Source organism: Rhinichthys klamathensis, unplaced genomic scaffold (genome assembly GCF_029890125.1).
Source record: "Rhinichthys klamathensis goyatoka isolate OS25496 unplaced genomic scaffold, OSU_Roscu_1.1 h1tg000194l_1, whole genome shotgun sequence".
Lineage (NCBI taxonomy): Eukaryota > Metazoa > Chordata > Actinopteri > Cypriniformes > Leuciscidae > Rhinichthys > Rhinichthys klamathensis.
The window spans coordinates 1479498-1495000 of record NW_026606720.1 but is presented as its reverse complement, the minus strand read 5'-3'; the positions used below and the strand labels follow the sequence as shown (position 1 = coordinate 1495000).

Genomic DNA, 15503 nt, shown 5'->3' with positions numbered 1-15503 from the left:
GAGCGCCCCTTCAAAAGATCTCTTCTGCTTTTGTGTTGACAACAGCGGAAACAAAGTGGTTAACATGTTGACACTGAAACCGTAAGGGACTTGAGAGTCCCGTTAATTATATAACCTGATGTTCACACACACGTCAGAACTCACCGTGTTGGCCATCATAGTAAAGATGACCGGGCCGTTTCTGTTCAGATCCCCTCACGCTCACCGCTGCACAGCCCCTGTAGACACACACATTACAGTCATCAGGTGTGTGTGCACTGACAAACACACACACTCAGCCTGTCCTCATGAATGATCTCGATGATGATGATGGTGATGGAGGTAACACTGATGACCAGAGATGACAAAAGGGACAGTGAGAGGAGGAGACGGAAAGGATGGAGGAGGATCCTATCAGGGTCACAGCACGTTACCTTCTAACTTTCTCCCCCACCGGAAAGTGTGTGTGTGTGTGTGTGTGTGTGTGAGGGGGGGGGGGTCATTCCCTTTCTATTCTTCTACTCCTCTATCCATCCATCCATCTACAGAACAATAATCACAGGGACAGAGTAAACCGAGGCAACTCTTTCCACTAAATATGCACTTTTCATTAAACATAATGATAGCTTGCCTCCTAGTTAAAGGTACACTATGTAACTTTAGTCCCTCTAGCAGCAAAAAAAAAAAAAAACTGCATGAATTTTGCGGAGGAACTTTGTTTTGGTAGTTCTTCAGCTCTGCGTGTTCAGATGAATGTGATTATCCTACAGCTCATTAAACATTCACTACTAGGCTTAAGAGAGATAACCAGTTTAGATGTAAAGGGTCTCAAGCTGAAGACGTTACAGTAGCTTTACCCATTAACAGACACGGTACTTCCTTAAAAATAAATTCCAGCAAAGCGATACAACAACCACAATAAAATATCACACTTCAAACTATATAATGCTTTACAATGAACTCCGTTAAGAGAGCAGCATATGGAAATATATCCGTTCAATAAAATACACCTCTACGTAGCTTAGCTTTTACAACATCTCAAATCCCTCAGTTCTCTCCATCTCCGAAAAGCCAAGCTTATGTTGATTCTTGTTTTATTACAAGCTCTGTTGGTTCTCTTTGTACCAGCAGACTCTCCTCTGTTCAGCGATTGTATAAAACGGGAGATTTAGTAGTCGTTGTGACAACTAACCTGTGCCACTACCACACCGGACACATGTCAAAGTAGACAGAGCTACCTTTCCCTATTTACGGATAAGATGAGACATGCCTTTTGAAAATCCGTTGTCATGTTTCTGGATTCCTTTAAAATGGTTTAATTGAATTGTTAAGGATCCATAGGAATTGATTGGAAACGCTCATCCGCTCTGCGCCAGTGGACACGCACCGTAAGCAATTTAAAAGTGAGGTGGAAAGAGAGGGTGATGGCAGTGGTGCCTGTATTACTGGTGTTGTCACATGATTTCTGGATTGCTATAGCGGTCGGTAACAGACCTCAGTCCTCAAGGGGATCCATCAAATCTATTCGCCATTAAACCAGATGTGTTATTACACGGGCAGTTGGTTATCGATAGATTAACATACTTTGAACTAGCTCAGGAAGATTCAAACTTTTACACACACCACAAGGTACTTTATTATACACTTCCGAGTGTCCGTAAATGAAACCAATGCATTTGCCAAAGTAAACCTCTTCAACATTATTCACTGACTTTGACCCTATATAGAGATTGCATAATATTTATGACTTGCACAATTGCGACGAATGTTCGCGTAAACATCCTGATGGAAGTAACCCGACATATGCAAGTGCGTAAAGGTCACACCGCAAATTGAAGGTCATCCACTTAGACGGCACTGATGTTCTTGTCCTGCTACGTGTGCATTCAAAACAAGCGGTATATACTTGTGCAAATCAATATTTTCTTGAGCATGTCTCCATGTAGTTCCTTTAAGCCTCGGGTCCAATAAGTATGCTAATGCCGGTGCCCATATGATCTGTGTGTGTCTTTGTGGCGGGGCTTTGGGAGGAGGCTGGGAGAGGTGTAGAGCAGACAGCTGGTAAGCCTGGCCGGGGTGGAGGGGGTGAGGCAGAATATACAGAGAAAATCAATAGACGGGGGATCTAGCCCTGCCGCCCACCGCCCCAGTCCCACAATACCCCCCTGCAGCCCCCCGCCTGAGCCACACATAAAGGCCTTTTGTCCCACTGGGGAGAAGCCCGACACAGGAACCAGAGAGAAGCTTCAAAGTGGCTGGAGGTCTCTCCTTCTATTCTCTCTCTCCTTTTCTATGTCACTTGCCCTCCCCCCAATCTCAGTTTCTCTTTTCCTGGGTGAGGGAGAGGCCACCCAGTAAATGTAAGGGAACTCGGGTCACCGTGGCTTGACGCACTGCACTGGCGACATGACACTAAAGAGACAACTTGTTGCTGAGTAAGAGTAGACAAGAATGGAGCGGGACAGCACAGCGACCACATGATGACAAAAGATTTCACTGTAAATCAAGTCTGTTGTCATGCTTTGTTACCCGTTTGCAGGACAGTCCTTTAAAAAGCCTCTTGAGATCATAGGCAACTTGTTGAGGACGTTCCACAATGGGCTTTATTGACCTCCATTTATTTAAACTTATGTGATTGTTCTCAATCACGACAAAAGGTTTGTTCGTCTAATTAGCGGTGCTTGCTATTTATAATACTCATAGCTAAGTTGGGGGTTTGTTCAAATTCCTAACCCTAGGTACTTAACATCCCAAAAACCACAGTGAAGAAGGAACCAGAGTCAAATCTAAAGACATACAAAACCCCTTAAGGTAAGAAAAAGTCTTTAGTGATAATTAGGGATGCACAGATCTTTTCGGGCCGATACCGATTTTAACAAATAGGAATTAGCTGATTCTGATACCAATATTGGTCACTTGCTCTCTCAGACATCCCAAGTCTCCCGGAAGTTCCGGGAGTCTCCCGCATATTGATAGCGTCTCCCGCATATTGATAGTGTCTCCCTGATGCCCGCAAATTAGTTAAAATCTCCCGGAATCTAGAGCGAGACAGAACATACTGCGCGCATAACTAGGGCTGGGTATCGATTCAGATGTTCAAATTCGATTCGATTTCGATTCACAAGCTCACAGTATGATTCGATTTCGATTCTCGATTCGATTTCGATTCTCAATTCCATTTCGATTCTCGATTCTATTTCGATTCTCGATTCGAATTTCGATTCTCGATTCGAATTGCGATTCCTGATTCGATTCTAGATTCGACTATAATGAATATAGATGTAATACAAATCTCAGTCTAAATCTCAGTTATCATTTTTTAGACAATTTTTTATTACATTGATCTCACCTAAATGTTTGTTTTTACAATGGGGTAATTTTTTTGTTAAGAGTTTATGCAACACATGGAAGCTTGATTTCAATCTTTGAATTAAATTGAAAAAAGTAGCACAAATAAATACAATAGAATAGGCCTAAAAAGACAATTAAAGAGACATAAAAAGAAAAGTTTTTGGGTAGGTCAGAAATACTTCAGAAACTGAATAAAGTAATCCAATGTAAAATAACACTGGATAGTCTTTTAGTCCTGACTGAATTAAATACATAAGCTATTAATTCTGATTCCTTACAATTAATGCTGTATTATGTTGTTTTGACAACAAAATTAATGACAGACACATATGGCTGCGTTCACTTTAAGAACTAGTGCACGGATCCATTACTGTTTCATTATACTGTCTGTCACACGCGTTTTATGCTTATTTAAGACATAACCGACTGTCTTTACGAGGTTACTCACCAAGACCAGACTTTTGACATCATTTTGCGTGTTTTTAACTGTTAAAGCGATATAATCCACGAAAAAGAACTTTTGTTACTGGCGAGCTGTTTGTTGTGAGGCGGATTTAGGCTGCACGCAATGAAAAACATGCACGAGTGCGCGAGCACAGGATAGTTTAAAATTGCTTGAAAAAAGATTTGAAAATGATAAACGTTAGTTACGATGCAATGCTGGCCCGATTGTGCAAGTGAATCATGTCCCGACTCCTAAACACGAGTGTGTATCGACGCCAGCAGCGTTTGACGCTTGCCTTGTGCAGAGTGAGAAGACGCAGCACGCGAGCCCTGAATATGGAAAAAATCGATTCGTGGCCATTGAGAATCGATTTTGAATCGACCACATTTAAAAAAAAAAACGATTAATCGAAAAATCGATTTTTTTGCCCAGCCCTACGCATAACATACATAGCGCACGGCAGAGAGGGAGAGAGCGAGAGACCTTGCGAGGGTGCCTCACGAAAGCTAGTCAAAGTAAACGATGACAGAATTTTCATTTAAGTGAACTAACCTATTCCTTTAACAATTATAACTATGGGTTTTCTTCTTAACATAGGGTGTTTTTTTGCAGCTGGGCACAGAATATTAAGGAAACAAATAAAATCATTCTGGCAACCATATACCAATTCCTTAAAAACGAATTATAAAACGGATAGTTCCAGTCCTTGATTCTGATTGGTTGAGCCGCGTTCAAAGCCGTTACATTAGTATTACTGCGCAACTGCCGTTTGTGATGCTTTGTTGCTGCATGTGTTTCTTAGCAACCTCTTTGGAACTACATTGCTTGGCGGAGGAATAAATGTGTTATACGTTATATTTTTTTTGTTGCTGGTGTTTATTTTATGAATAAAATAAATATTAAAATGAATATTTTTATGGAGTAACCGTTTTATAAAAAACGCTCCGCGTCATGCCCAACAACGCCCCTTAAGCCTAGTTCACACTACATGATTTTAAAACGTCAGGCTGAACTGTGCGGTTCACACTACATGACTTGCTCTCTGTGAAATCAGGAGTGTTCAAGTTGTTGAGCTAGTTCACACCACACGACACAACGTGATTGATCCGCAACAGGAGGTAACGCACTACACGAGTTGACAACAACTCTGTCACCCAACGATTCTATCTTGTCTACAAACCACGTTTTGTCACGAAAAATCACGCGATAAAACGAACCGGAAATGACGCGAAACAGCACGCGCGCCAATACCCAGCGAAGAAGAACACAACACGTGAACATGCCTTGCTCTGATTGGCTGTAGCTCATGACATCACGTGAGCTTGAGTCGTGCGACAGCTCTGGATATCTAGCATGCTAGATATTTTTCTGGGCTCGGCGACGCGTCTGCGAGGCGTTGTTGGCTCTTTCATACTAACAGATTGGCGAGCATTCATCGCCCACTAATCCCCCGCGATTTGCACGCGATAACACCCTGGCCTGTCGGCGAGCTCAACAATTTGCAAATCGGGCTTAAAATCATGTAGTGTGAACTAGGCTTTAGCTGTTCTAAATCCACTGTAAAACACGGCTTCGTGGGGCTTGTTGTTTTTCAATAGAACATCTTAGCACTTTCTTTAGAAAATGTAAAAGTCAAGTTTTCAAAGCACCACAAGTCCCTCAAACCCAGATTAGAAAATCACATTTTAATGAATTGATATTGATCTTTTACAAGCTTTGATGTTTTAATACTTTAATGATGAATTGGGTATTAACCAACTATATGTCAGATGAACTTAGCCTTATGTAATGGAACTTTTAGCACGGTTGTGCTGATTTTTGCACAGTCATGCTGTGGTTTTCACAAGCTTGAACGCGCAGCAACAAAACGGTTGTGTGCAGGGCAGCGTGATGCATTGAAAGCACAACAACACTAAACAGATGAGGCGGCGTTTTAAACCTAAACATGCATATGCATCATTGCTCATCAGTGGCGAGCCGTAAAGAGCTCACTGAAGGAATGCAAAACCCACATCGATAATGCACACAAACCACAGACGAACTCAAGGACATCTATTACACTCTTACCGTCACTGTCAGGGTCATTTTACTTACTAATAAACCTTGACCAGGCTATAATCAGACCAATTTCAGACCACCTAACACCTTAGCAGTTTAGAGCAGTCTAGAGCAGTTTATAGGCATTATATCACGGTTATAATGGCTCACCTTCTAGTTCTCTTCCCATTACACGTGAGCTTTTATCCTTGTATGTGGTCTTAAGACACCGTCGCCCTGCCGTGACCCTCCCCTACTCCTCTCTATTGTCATTCTCTTCCGTCCTTCAGTTGGCCTGCCATAAATCCCCAAGATCTTCGTCTGTCAGCCTGACCTCTCATTCTCTCCCCCATCCTTACTTCCCCCTTTCTCTCTCTCTGCTCATCACTGTTCTCTCTTCCCTCTCTCCATCTCCATCATCGATGGACTGAAGAGCACTGACCTGGAAGAGGTGATTCTGCTGCGGTCTGAGGCCGACACAGTAATGGGGGGCCGGCCTTGATCATTTTAGGGTAGTTTAGGGGGATGGGGGTCATCGATTCAAAATTATGAGGTTTATTAAGTAGAACAAACAAACAGTTGTGCTGTACTTTAGGTTTCATCCTAAACCAGGGTATTTATGGGTGTCCCAAGCGGTACCAGATAAATGAGGGTCTGAGTTTGTAAATTAGAAATAAAAAATTGGAAACATTTAAAATTTTACGTTTCTTGCTACTTTACATTTTACATTTAGATTCTACATGTTTCCTAATTTGCTCAGCTTGTTTGGAGAGGAAATAATAATTTAATTTCCAACGATTTGCTAAAACTCACAATTTTAACAAAACTTGAAAACTTGCATTATTCTTATATTCTAATTAACTTGCTCAGAGAGATTATATATATATATATATATATTTTTTTTTAATTGGTATTAAATATTCTATGGTTTAATTATAATGGTCAGAGGAAATAACTGTACAAAGCGATTTTGGGATCGATCTTAAAAAAAAAGAAGAAAAAGATTATTATAAACTATACTACATTTCTCCACCATTACGATAGCCGATTATTCAGATTGATATCTGCCGATACAAATAGCTTGAGTAAGTTTCTTAAGGAAAATATCCCTCCCAACTAATGCTAAACTACACAGGAAACCCTCTCGTGTGGTACATTACTATAATATTAAAGGTTAAAGTTATCAACAGACATTGATGCACCTCTTGATGGAAATAAATGTTGTGATGGAAATAAATAATGTGGTGGTATGTCCGTCAAGAGGTGCATCAATTTTTGTCAAGATCTTGTATTGTCAATGCAAGAGTCCAGCACTCTGTAAAGTCTCCTCCAGCACATCCCAAAGACTTTCAATCAATTAAATGATTCTTCATGCTCCTCCCAGTCCCAACCATTCTTTCACAATCTGAGCCTGATGAATCTTGACATTGTCATCCTGGAATATGGTCATGATGTGTCTTCCTACATGTTTTTTTAAAGAAATGAAAGCTACACACTCCATCAGTTACGGGTTAGAAGAACTGTTACCAAATATATAACATGCTAGAAACATCATAATCACTACAATAATGATCTAATCGTAGACTGTTGAGCATTTGCAAATTTAAATCCAAAAAGCATTTTTTCTTGTGGCCGGGCAGTGCTATTGCTTTTATTCAAAGCCCCTTTCAAAGAAAGTCGGCGGCCATATTTCCAACGCCTCCGGGAAAGCTCTTTTGGGCATCCAAGACCAAGTCCTATCTATTTGTAAATAACATTTCAAATTAACAACAAAATCTGACATGAACTGTCCCATAAATGTTGTTTCTTATGCTTCAACAGGTGAGCCAATGCGCATGTGGAGTCCTAAGCCGAACCAGAGCTTCGATCGGCAGCTGCAGTGACGCAATGACTTTACCCATCAGCGATTGGCTCTTTTACTTTAGGACGTATGTAACTCCGCTTCACGACGTGCCTAACAACGCCCTTCAGCCGTTACTTATTCACGATACAGCACTTGCCTCTCGTACCTTATTGCTTTTAAAAAAGGTTACCACACAATATTAAAGTAAAAAAAAAGTATTAGTGCAATTTTCATGAAGTTAAATCAATAAAAGCATTCCTTCCGCTAGAAAAAAATAGTCCCTGACCGTGAACAGCAACAACGTTCCAATATGTAATATGTATGAAAGCTCAAATAAAAACAACAAACCGTTCTCAAACTTTGTCTCATTCTTTTTTTTTACAACACAATATTTGTGAAATTTCCTCACACAAATAGGCATAGCTTATCTCTCAGCATGAGAAAACGTAAAAAAAAAATTGTTTATTCCGTTATTTTCTCTCTGCACTAAACTAAATATTTGCATAGCCTAAATAAAAACACAAGGGCACATATTTTGATAGATAACAGTTAGGTCTTTAATCTATTTTATTAATGTTATTAATTTAGTTGCTAAAATGCTGCCTAACAAGAGATAATAATAAATAAATATTTGATAAATAGATAATTTTGATAGATAAAAATTCATATTTGTAGAAGTCTCTCCAAATTGTTCCTCAAACCCTTATCCATCGTCATGCCACCTAGTAAATCGAAATTTACTTTAAACATTTTAGCCTTTTTAATTCTTAGTTTTATGTTAATGTTGATACGTGTGGTTGCTAAGGGTGTTGCTAAGGGCGCAGTGATAAATAGAACCGTTGGGTGAAGCGGTCATAGCCTTGTTTTATCGTGAATAAAGCACAGCTATTGACCGTATGTAGCCACGCCCCTTTTCCGCGCTGAGCTCATTGTCTTTTGACTTCCGGTCTGTGTATTTTCACAGCGATCTTGCCTAGTTATGAATGAACGGCTCATTAAAAAAAAATTCCCAAGGTCCATTTGTTAAGACATATGCTTTACAATGCTTATCATAAACATTACAATGCTCATGATAACTTTCGTTAACTCTACAATCAGTAAATCCACTTCACCAGCTAATTACTGGACAGCGATGCCATAGAAATATACAGAGCGAGCGCAACAATGGAAGTTCCGAGACAATGCTCTAAAGATGGCGGCGCCCTCGTTTCTCTGGTGCATAAGGTCTATTGACCAATCAGAATCAAGGATTGGAACTAACCGTTTTATAATCCTCCATATTGCGCGTAGGAGTTTCTCCCATTCATAACTTAAGTAATAGGAGTGAACCGTCTTTGTACATCTACAGTCTTTGTTTTATCGGCCGATAGCGATTATCGGCCGATACATTGGTGCATTTTAAACATTTTACTTTGAACGTAACAAGCCTGTGCGATCTGGTAGGAAATAACAAGGGGTTTGGTCATTTTTGTAATTAAATGTGTCATGTCAGGACACCGGGGATCTTTCACAGGGCGGGTTCGGGCTTCAAACTTCAAATGCCCGCTCAGACCCTGCAGTTCTGCTCAAGGCTGGACTTAACATTGCAACAGGCCTGACTCTTTTAGGACTGGGAAAGTGCAAGTCACAATATGTTGTGCTGATGGTATTAAAAGTACTTTAATTAGATGAATTAGTAGTTTATTGTTCACGTGAATCCAGTTATGAGATCTGCTGGCTGGTAGACGCTGGCGCGCTGTAATCCATCAGCCCGAGCTGCATGTTACAGGGATCCACTTCGCAGGACTTTCCAATGGCATGGTGGGGGTTTGGTGTCCTCGAAGACAGCCCACTCCCTCGTCTTTCTGTAACCCCCTCCATCTGTCACTCGTGCGGCTCAGTCCATCTCCATGGCAACAGCGAGGTCATCTACCATTAATTGTGGGACAGGGACTGAGAGGTGCACAGCAGCTAAGCAAGATGATATTAACGTCCGAAGCATAAAATAAGTTTGACACTGCAGATCTGAGGCTTTAAGAGCCTTTGGAGCAGCATCCCCCCCCATCCCTCCTTCTGTCAAAGCTATAAGGAGACACACTCTACAGGAGGCCTCTGCTACTATAGCCAAACTGATTAGCGTGGGCTACACAGAGGAGGAGGAGGAGGGTGACATTTGGTCTTCTGAGGGAGCGTATCCGTGTGTGCGTGTCTGAAATACAAACAGCCCGGCTCATGTTGTCATTTAAGGTCACTGAAAAGAGGAAGTCTACACAAACATGTTCAAGAAACAGTGTGACGCTATATATTCAATGCTGAGATGTTGCGCAGATCAGCCTCCACGACACCTGGTCACTTGCCTTCTCTATTCTTGAAGATGAAAGAAGAACTATGGGCGTTCTACAACTAGCTCGATTTCACACTGTGCTGTTTCACGAATTGCGCAAGAACACAATTCAGATTAATACTAGAGCGTGTTGCTTTCTCAGAGCTGTGGCCATGATAGCAGCATTACCGTACACTGTCGTCTTCTTGTGTCCGTTTCTGTCTTTCAGGCCAACTACGGTAAGTTTCATATAGTTTAAAGGGATAGTTCAATTAAAAATTTAAATTCTGTCATCATTTACTTTTCCTTCATTATCATTCCAAACCTGTAAGACTTTCGTTCATCTTCGGGAAACACAAATGAAGATCTTTTTAAATCTGAACCACTTCTGTCCCTCCATTGACAGTCCAGGCAACTACCACTTTGACGCTTTAAAAAGTTAATAAAAAGATCATAAAAACTAATCCATATGAATTGAGCGGTTTAGTAAAAACAATTCTAAACAGACTCGATTGGTTTATATGCTAGACAGATTGAATTTAACATTGATCAGGGGACATAAACAGATATAAATACAGCATATCTGTCTGGCTTCTTTTAATATACAACATGCCATATTTGAGATGTAGATTCCTACAACAGGAAATACAGGAAGCTGTAATTAGTCTGTCCCTCATACAAACACAGGCTGTGTTCTCTTAAAGGGACAGTTCACACAAAAATTACAATTCTGTCATCATGTACTCACTCTCAAGTCGTTCCAAACCCATTAGACTTTCGTTCATCTTCAGGACATCAGTGAAGAAGGCTGAGAGATGTCTGTCCCTCCATTGAAACCCAATTCACCCAAAAACTCTGATGCTTCAAACATTCATAAAGAGAACGTAAAATAAATCCATCTGAATCGAGGCGTTTAATCTTATAGTCTTGACTAAGAGACATGATGAATAGATTTAATTTAGGCTTTAAATATTTATCAGCAAACATATAAAGAGCTCAACCGTACTTGCTTGACATGCTAGGCTGAACCTCATTGTTTTTAGCTGAACTAACCCTTTAACTTGTAACATTGTGCCAGAAACATAATGACTGCTTGCGTAATTAAAAATGTTGTATCAAATAAATGAGAATTTTCCCATCCACATTTCCTTCTCCTGGATAAAACACACCAGCAGCATGTTGTTCATACTGCACTTTTCCACACAACAAAATCAAAAATTGACTACAAGCTGTCACGCTATATAAGACCGCTGAAGCCATTTGATGAACAGCAACTTAAGTTTCAGTCTGTTCCTCACACAAGGCTAATGCTTCAGAAGAATTATACGGTGGTAAATATGTCTCAGTCTTACAGACATTTGTCCTCTGATGCTCTACACAACATGCTGATGTGAATTGACAATCTGATAAGTTCAGTCCTTATTCTAGTGGTCCTCAACCAGGTCCACAAACTTCCAAGGTAGCTGCATGATGACTTCAAAGTATTTTAATTAATACATTACCATTAATATATTCAAATAACCCAACTATAATCTCAAATAAAATGCTAAAAAACCTTTTCCCCTCGAATACCTATTGTTTTTATTGATGAACATCCAGCTCTTGAAACTTCTGGAATCACAAAATGAATTGTGATTAATTAATTAAATTTATTTATCAATAGTCTCCGTTTTTGTTAATACAAATGTTTAAAAACAAACAGCTTGATATCTCAGCTTATATGAGGATATCATATCTTCTTATATATGATACATTTAATATATGATCTTATATCTTGCTCTGAGCGACTAGTCAAGAGAGCTGATGTGTTTCTCAAACCTGTCCTGGACGACCCAAGCAAAACCACTTGAAGGCAAACCAAAAATGCACCCAAAAGAGTGTAATGCCTGCTAATGCTTTGGTACGCAGGGAAGGAGACCAGAGGCCGTTTTTGTTATGGATGTCAATGGAGGAGAGGCTTCACTACGCTGAATAAACCTCTTTTCTGAGGAAACAGCTTATCATTAATAAATTGACAGCCCATCGGCTAATCTTCAGCATGTTTGCTCTTAAACATTAGTTTTGGATTGATCTATGTTTAGAGTTTACACAGAAGAAAAACGCTGTTTTATAAGAGACAATGTCATGGACAATCACTATGATTCAGTGTACAACACTTCAATGGAATCCACCAACAGCGATTGACTGTCGCTCAACTCTGAATGAAATTCAGTGACGTCAAGGCTGTGATGTGATTGGTTATCAAGGCACACGTGACCCAAGTTCTCTAATGGTAGAGCCACGGACCCTCGTATCTCCAAAACAAGACCATGGCTGAATCCCAAATCGTCCCAATACACTCAAATAGGGCGTTATTTCATTATTTGAGTGAGCGGCTATTTGTAGTGGTGTCCGAAACCACAGCGGACGTTATCGAGTGCACTCATTCAGTCCCACAATGCACTGCAATAACGAGTGTACAAACGATGTACGCTCAACGGCTGTCCGAATTCGCTCACTCGTTTTCATTCGCTCCTTCAAGTGAACAGTAATAGTGCACTAACGTAGAGAATAGTGAATGGGGACGATTTCGGATTCAGCCCATTTGCTTGCAGTCTCTAGTAATGATGAGTGTTGAATCTGGTGTGCTAGATGAGGGAAACATACGAAATGTGCAGTGGGCGGTCAACAGGAGAGGTTTTTTAAAGGGTAAATTCTGTTATTAAAAAGTCGCTAAATCCATAGTGTAAATAACTTGCTGTGATTAAACACATACTTTAAGCAATACAGAAACCTGATGCTAGATCTCCCGCTTCCTAGAATGGAAAGTGCAGTGTTGCGGCATGAATGGAGAAGGTTAAGTTTAGTCTCCCAGGAGGACTAGGCTAACATACACAGCAAGACGCACAAACACACACACACACACCTATGTGCTGTTCACACTCGCAGGCGGCGGAGCGCTAACTGTACGCGAGTGTGTCCCTTGGGGCATGTTACAGTGACACTGAGCAAGACAGCTGGGAAATGGCGCCAAAAAGGATCCGTGGTGTGTGTGTGTGTTTTCTGTGTCCTTTCGCTCTTTTGTGCATGTGCAAATACAAACACACAAAGACAGACCGCGGCCTCTCACGTGACAGCTGCGTCACAACAATGCAGCGTTAGGTCAACAGATCAATACATCTGAACTTTACATTCAATAAGCGTGGCTGTTAAACTAGCTGACGCGCAGCTTTTTCTCTAATACACCAGCAAAGACAGCAAAGTAAAGCCTCAAAATACGCAAGCGCACCCACACACACACACACGGGAAAAGTTGCTTGAGGTGCTGAATAGCAGGGGGACACCTGTCACAAAAGCTGTGAGCTCTGGGCCGGGGGTCTCATTTCCCTCCTCCTCCTCTCCACTGGAAGGATTAAATATCCAGACCGTTTGTGCGGGACCAACAGATGTCTGCCTCAAATCTGACACAGCCTGGCCTGCAATCTCAGGACACTAAGCCAACAAAAACCCCATGACCTCACACTCCACAGCTTTCTTTTCCAATTACCACACTAAACTCACTCTCAAATACATCTCTGTCTAAACTAAATTCACAATTCTTGGAATTTTTCTGGAATATCTTCTTGGTATATTTATTAAACATAAGTTATCTGTGCACATCATTATTTTTTTAATTCATGTGGCTCGTAATCTTTAATCAAAATAACTTGCAACAACATCTCTTCTCTGATGATGCGTTTACTGGCGTGAGGGCGGAGCAACCTGTCACTCACACGAGATCCACCAATAGCAAACCACAACCATCCAACCAATTCCTGATTGACAAAATCAAGTCCCGCCTTACATTTGTTCTTGTTCGAGTTGTACTTGGATATGAATCACAATAGAGAAGAAAAGACATATCGCAACTTCCATTTCATGCTGACTTTAAAGCTCTTTATATTTCTCTCTCTCTCTTTCTCTTTTTTCTTGAATGTTTACTTCACAAGTGAGTGAACAAACCTTAATAACAAGGCGCAGGTGTTTCTCCACAAAACCGTGCAAAGCACAGCAAAAATAGACACTCAGCGGGGAGAGAACCCGCAGACAAAAATAAATAAATAAATAATACTTCAAACGAAACATATTGGCAAATATTCCTCAAAATTTGTAATATTAGAAAAGAAAAGAAATAAAAGACGTGAAATAAATAATAAATAAATACAAAAGTACCATGGTACTTTGTTTTGGATATACCCTCATGGCCATAGCATTGTATTTTGTATACCACCATATCAATTACAATGATTTTAGGACATGGTACAATTGTAACAATATAGTATTGACCATTGTAGAATTGTAATTGTACATGATAATGGCAATCACTCAGTACCATGGTGTGTATCAAAGGCTCACAGACTGTACCATAGTAAAGATACAGCTGTGTGCTCCACTTTTCTGTGTGTTCCAGCTGGTTATTTACAGCATTCTGACAACACTCTTGTTCTTTATGAATGTTTTATACATAAACGCGTTAAAATCGTAAAACTGACAGGAATATGCAACACTGTGTGCGCGAGCTGAGGTAAAATCTGCTCAGAAGTTTAATGTGACATTTTCGCCTCGAGGACAAAGTTTTATGAGTCAACCCGAGAATAAACTACCTGTCTATTCATATAACTTTAATATGAGAAGATGTCAGACAATAAATGAGTGGGGATATGGGGAATTTCTCACCGAAACGCGTCGACGACCTCGCCAGAACCGAGTCCTCAGAGCAGCGGAAATGTGCAAAAGCTGCAGAACAAACCGACGGTGTGACTTACTGTACGAGCCGCTCCCTGTGACAGCTCGACTCTCACGCACTTCTGGCGTTCACTTCTCATTATCTGCACTTTATACGTGAATATAACAGCCTTAAGAGAATTTAAGTTCAATTCAAGAGGATAAAAATAGGGCTAGCCAGAAATTACCGTGAGACGTCATCGAAGCTGGATGGACGGCACTGTTAATTTGATGAAATTGCACTTGTTCACATAAATAAATAAAGTTAGCTGTAAGGTTTATTAATTGTTAAAGACTCAAACCTACTTCTGAAAGTGAATTATAAACTCGTTTTGGGATCGCCTGTGGCTGAACACATAAACAACCAACGCTGCTGTCAAAATATGAAACATTTATCCACAATCCACATCATGACACTCTCAAAATTCAATGTGTACATCCACATATTCTCAATTTATCCTAAATGCGCCAAGTCACGCCTTACCTTGGATTTCGTGTTGAAATGGTCTGTCAAAAGTGGAAACCAAAACAACTTGTTAATGTATGAGAGTGAAAGCGCAACCAGTAACTGCTCTTGCACTTCCTGAGAGTGATGAACTCCGCACACAAGCTTGGCGGTGGCAGTCAGACGGCGCTTCTGATTGGTCACACCTGTCCGTGACGTCACACGCCCAATGGAAGATGATTGGCTATCCTGAGCGACATGTAAAGCAGGCGTGGCGCTCCACATTAAGGCTGCATGCTATGCGGGGGTAATCAGATGAATAAAGTAATTTAAAAGGCTTTATGGTGATTTTAATTAG

General features: G+C 40.6%; 1 protein-coding gene across 1 annotated transcript in view; it reads right to left on the bottom strand.

Annotated features, from left to right (window-relative positions):
- The window catches only part of tfdp2 (transcription factor Dp-2), a 54969-nt gene extending 39672 nt beyond the window's left edge, over positions 1 to 15297 (bottom strand). The window contains exons 1-2 of the mRNA XM_056262582.1: positions 15185 to 15297; positions 145 to 218 (exon numbers count right to left, since the gene is read on the bottom strand). Coding sequence (XP_056118557.1) covers positions 145 to 159 — 15 coding nt within the window. The 5' untranslated portion in view covers positions 160 to 218; positions 15185 to 15297. The remainder of the gene's footprint in view (positions 1 to 144; positions 219 to 15184) is intronic.
- Positions 15298 to 15503: the final 206 nt, after the last annotated feature.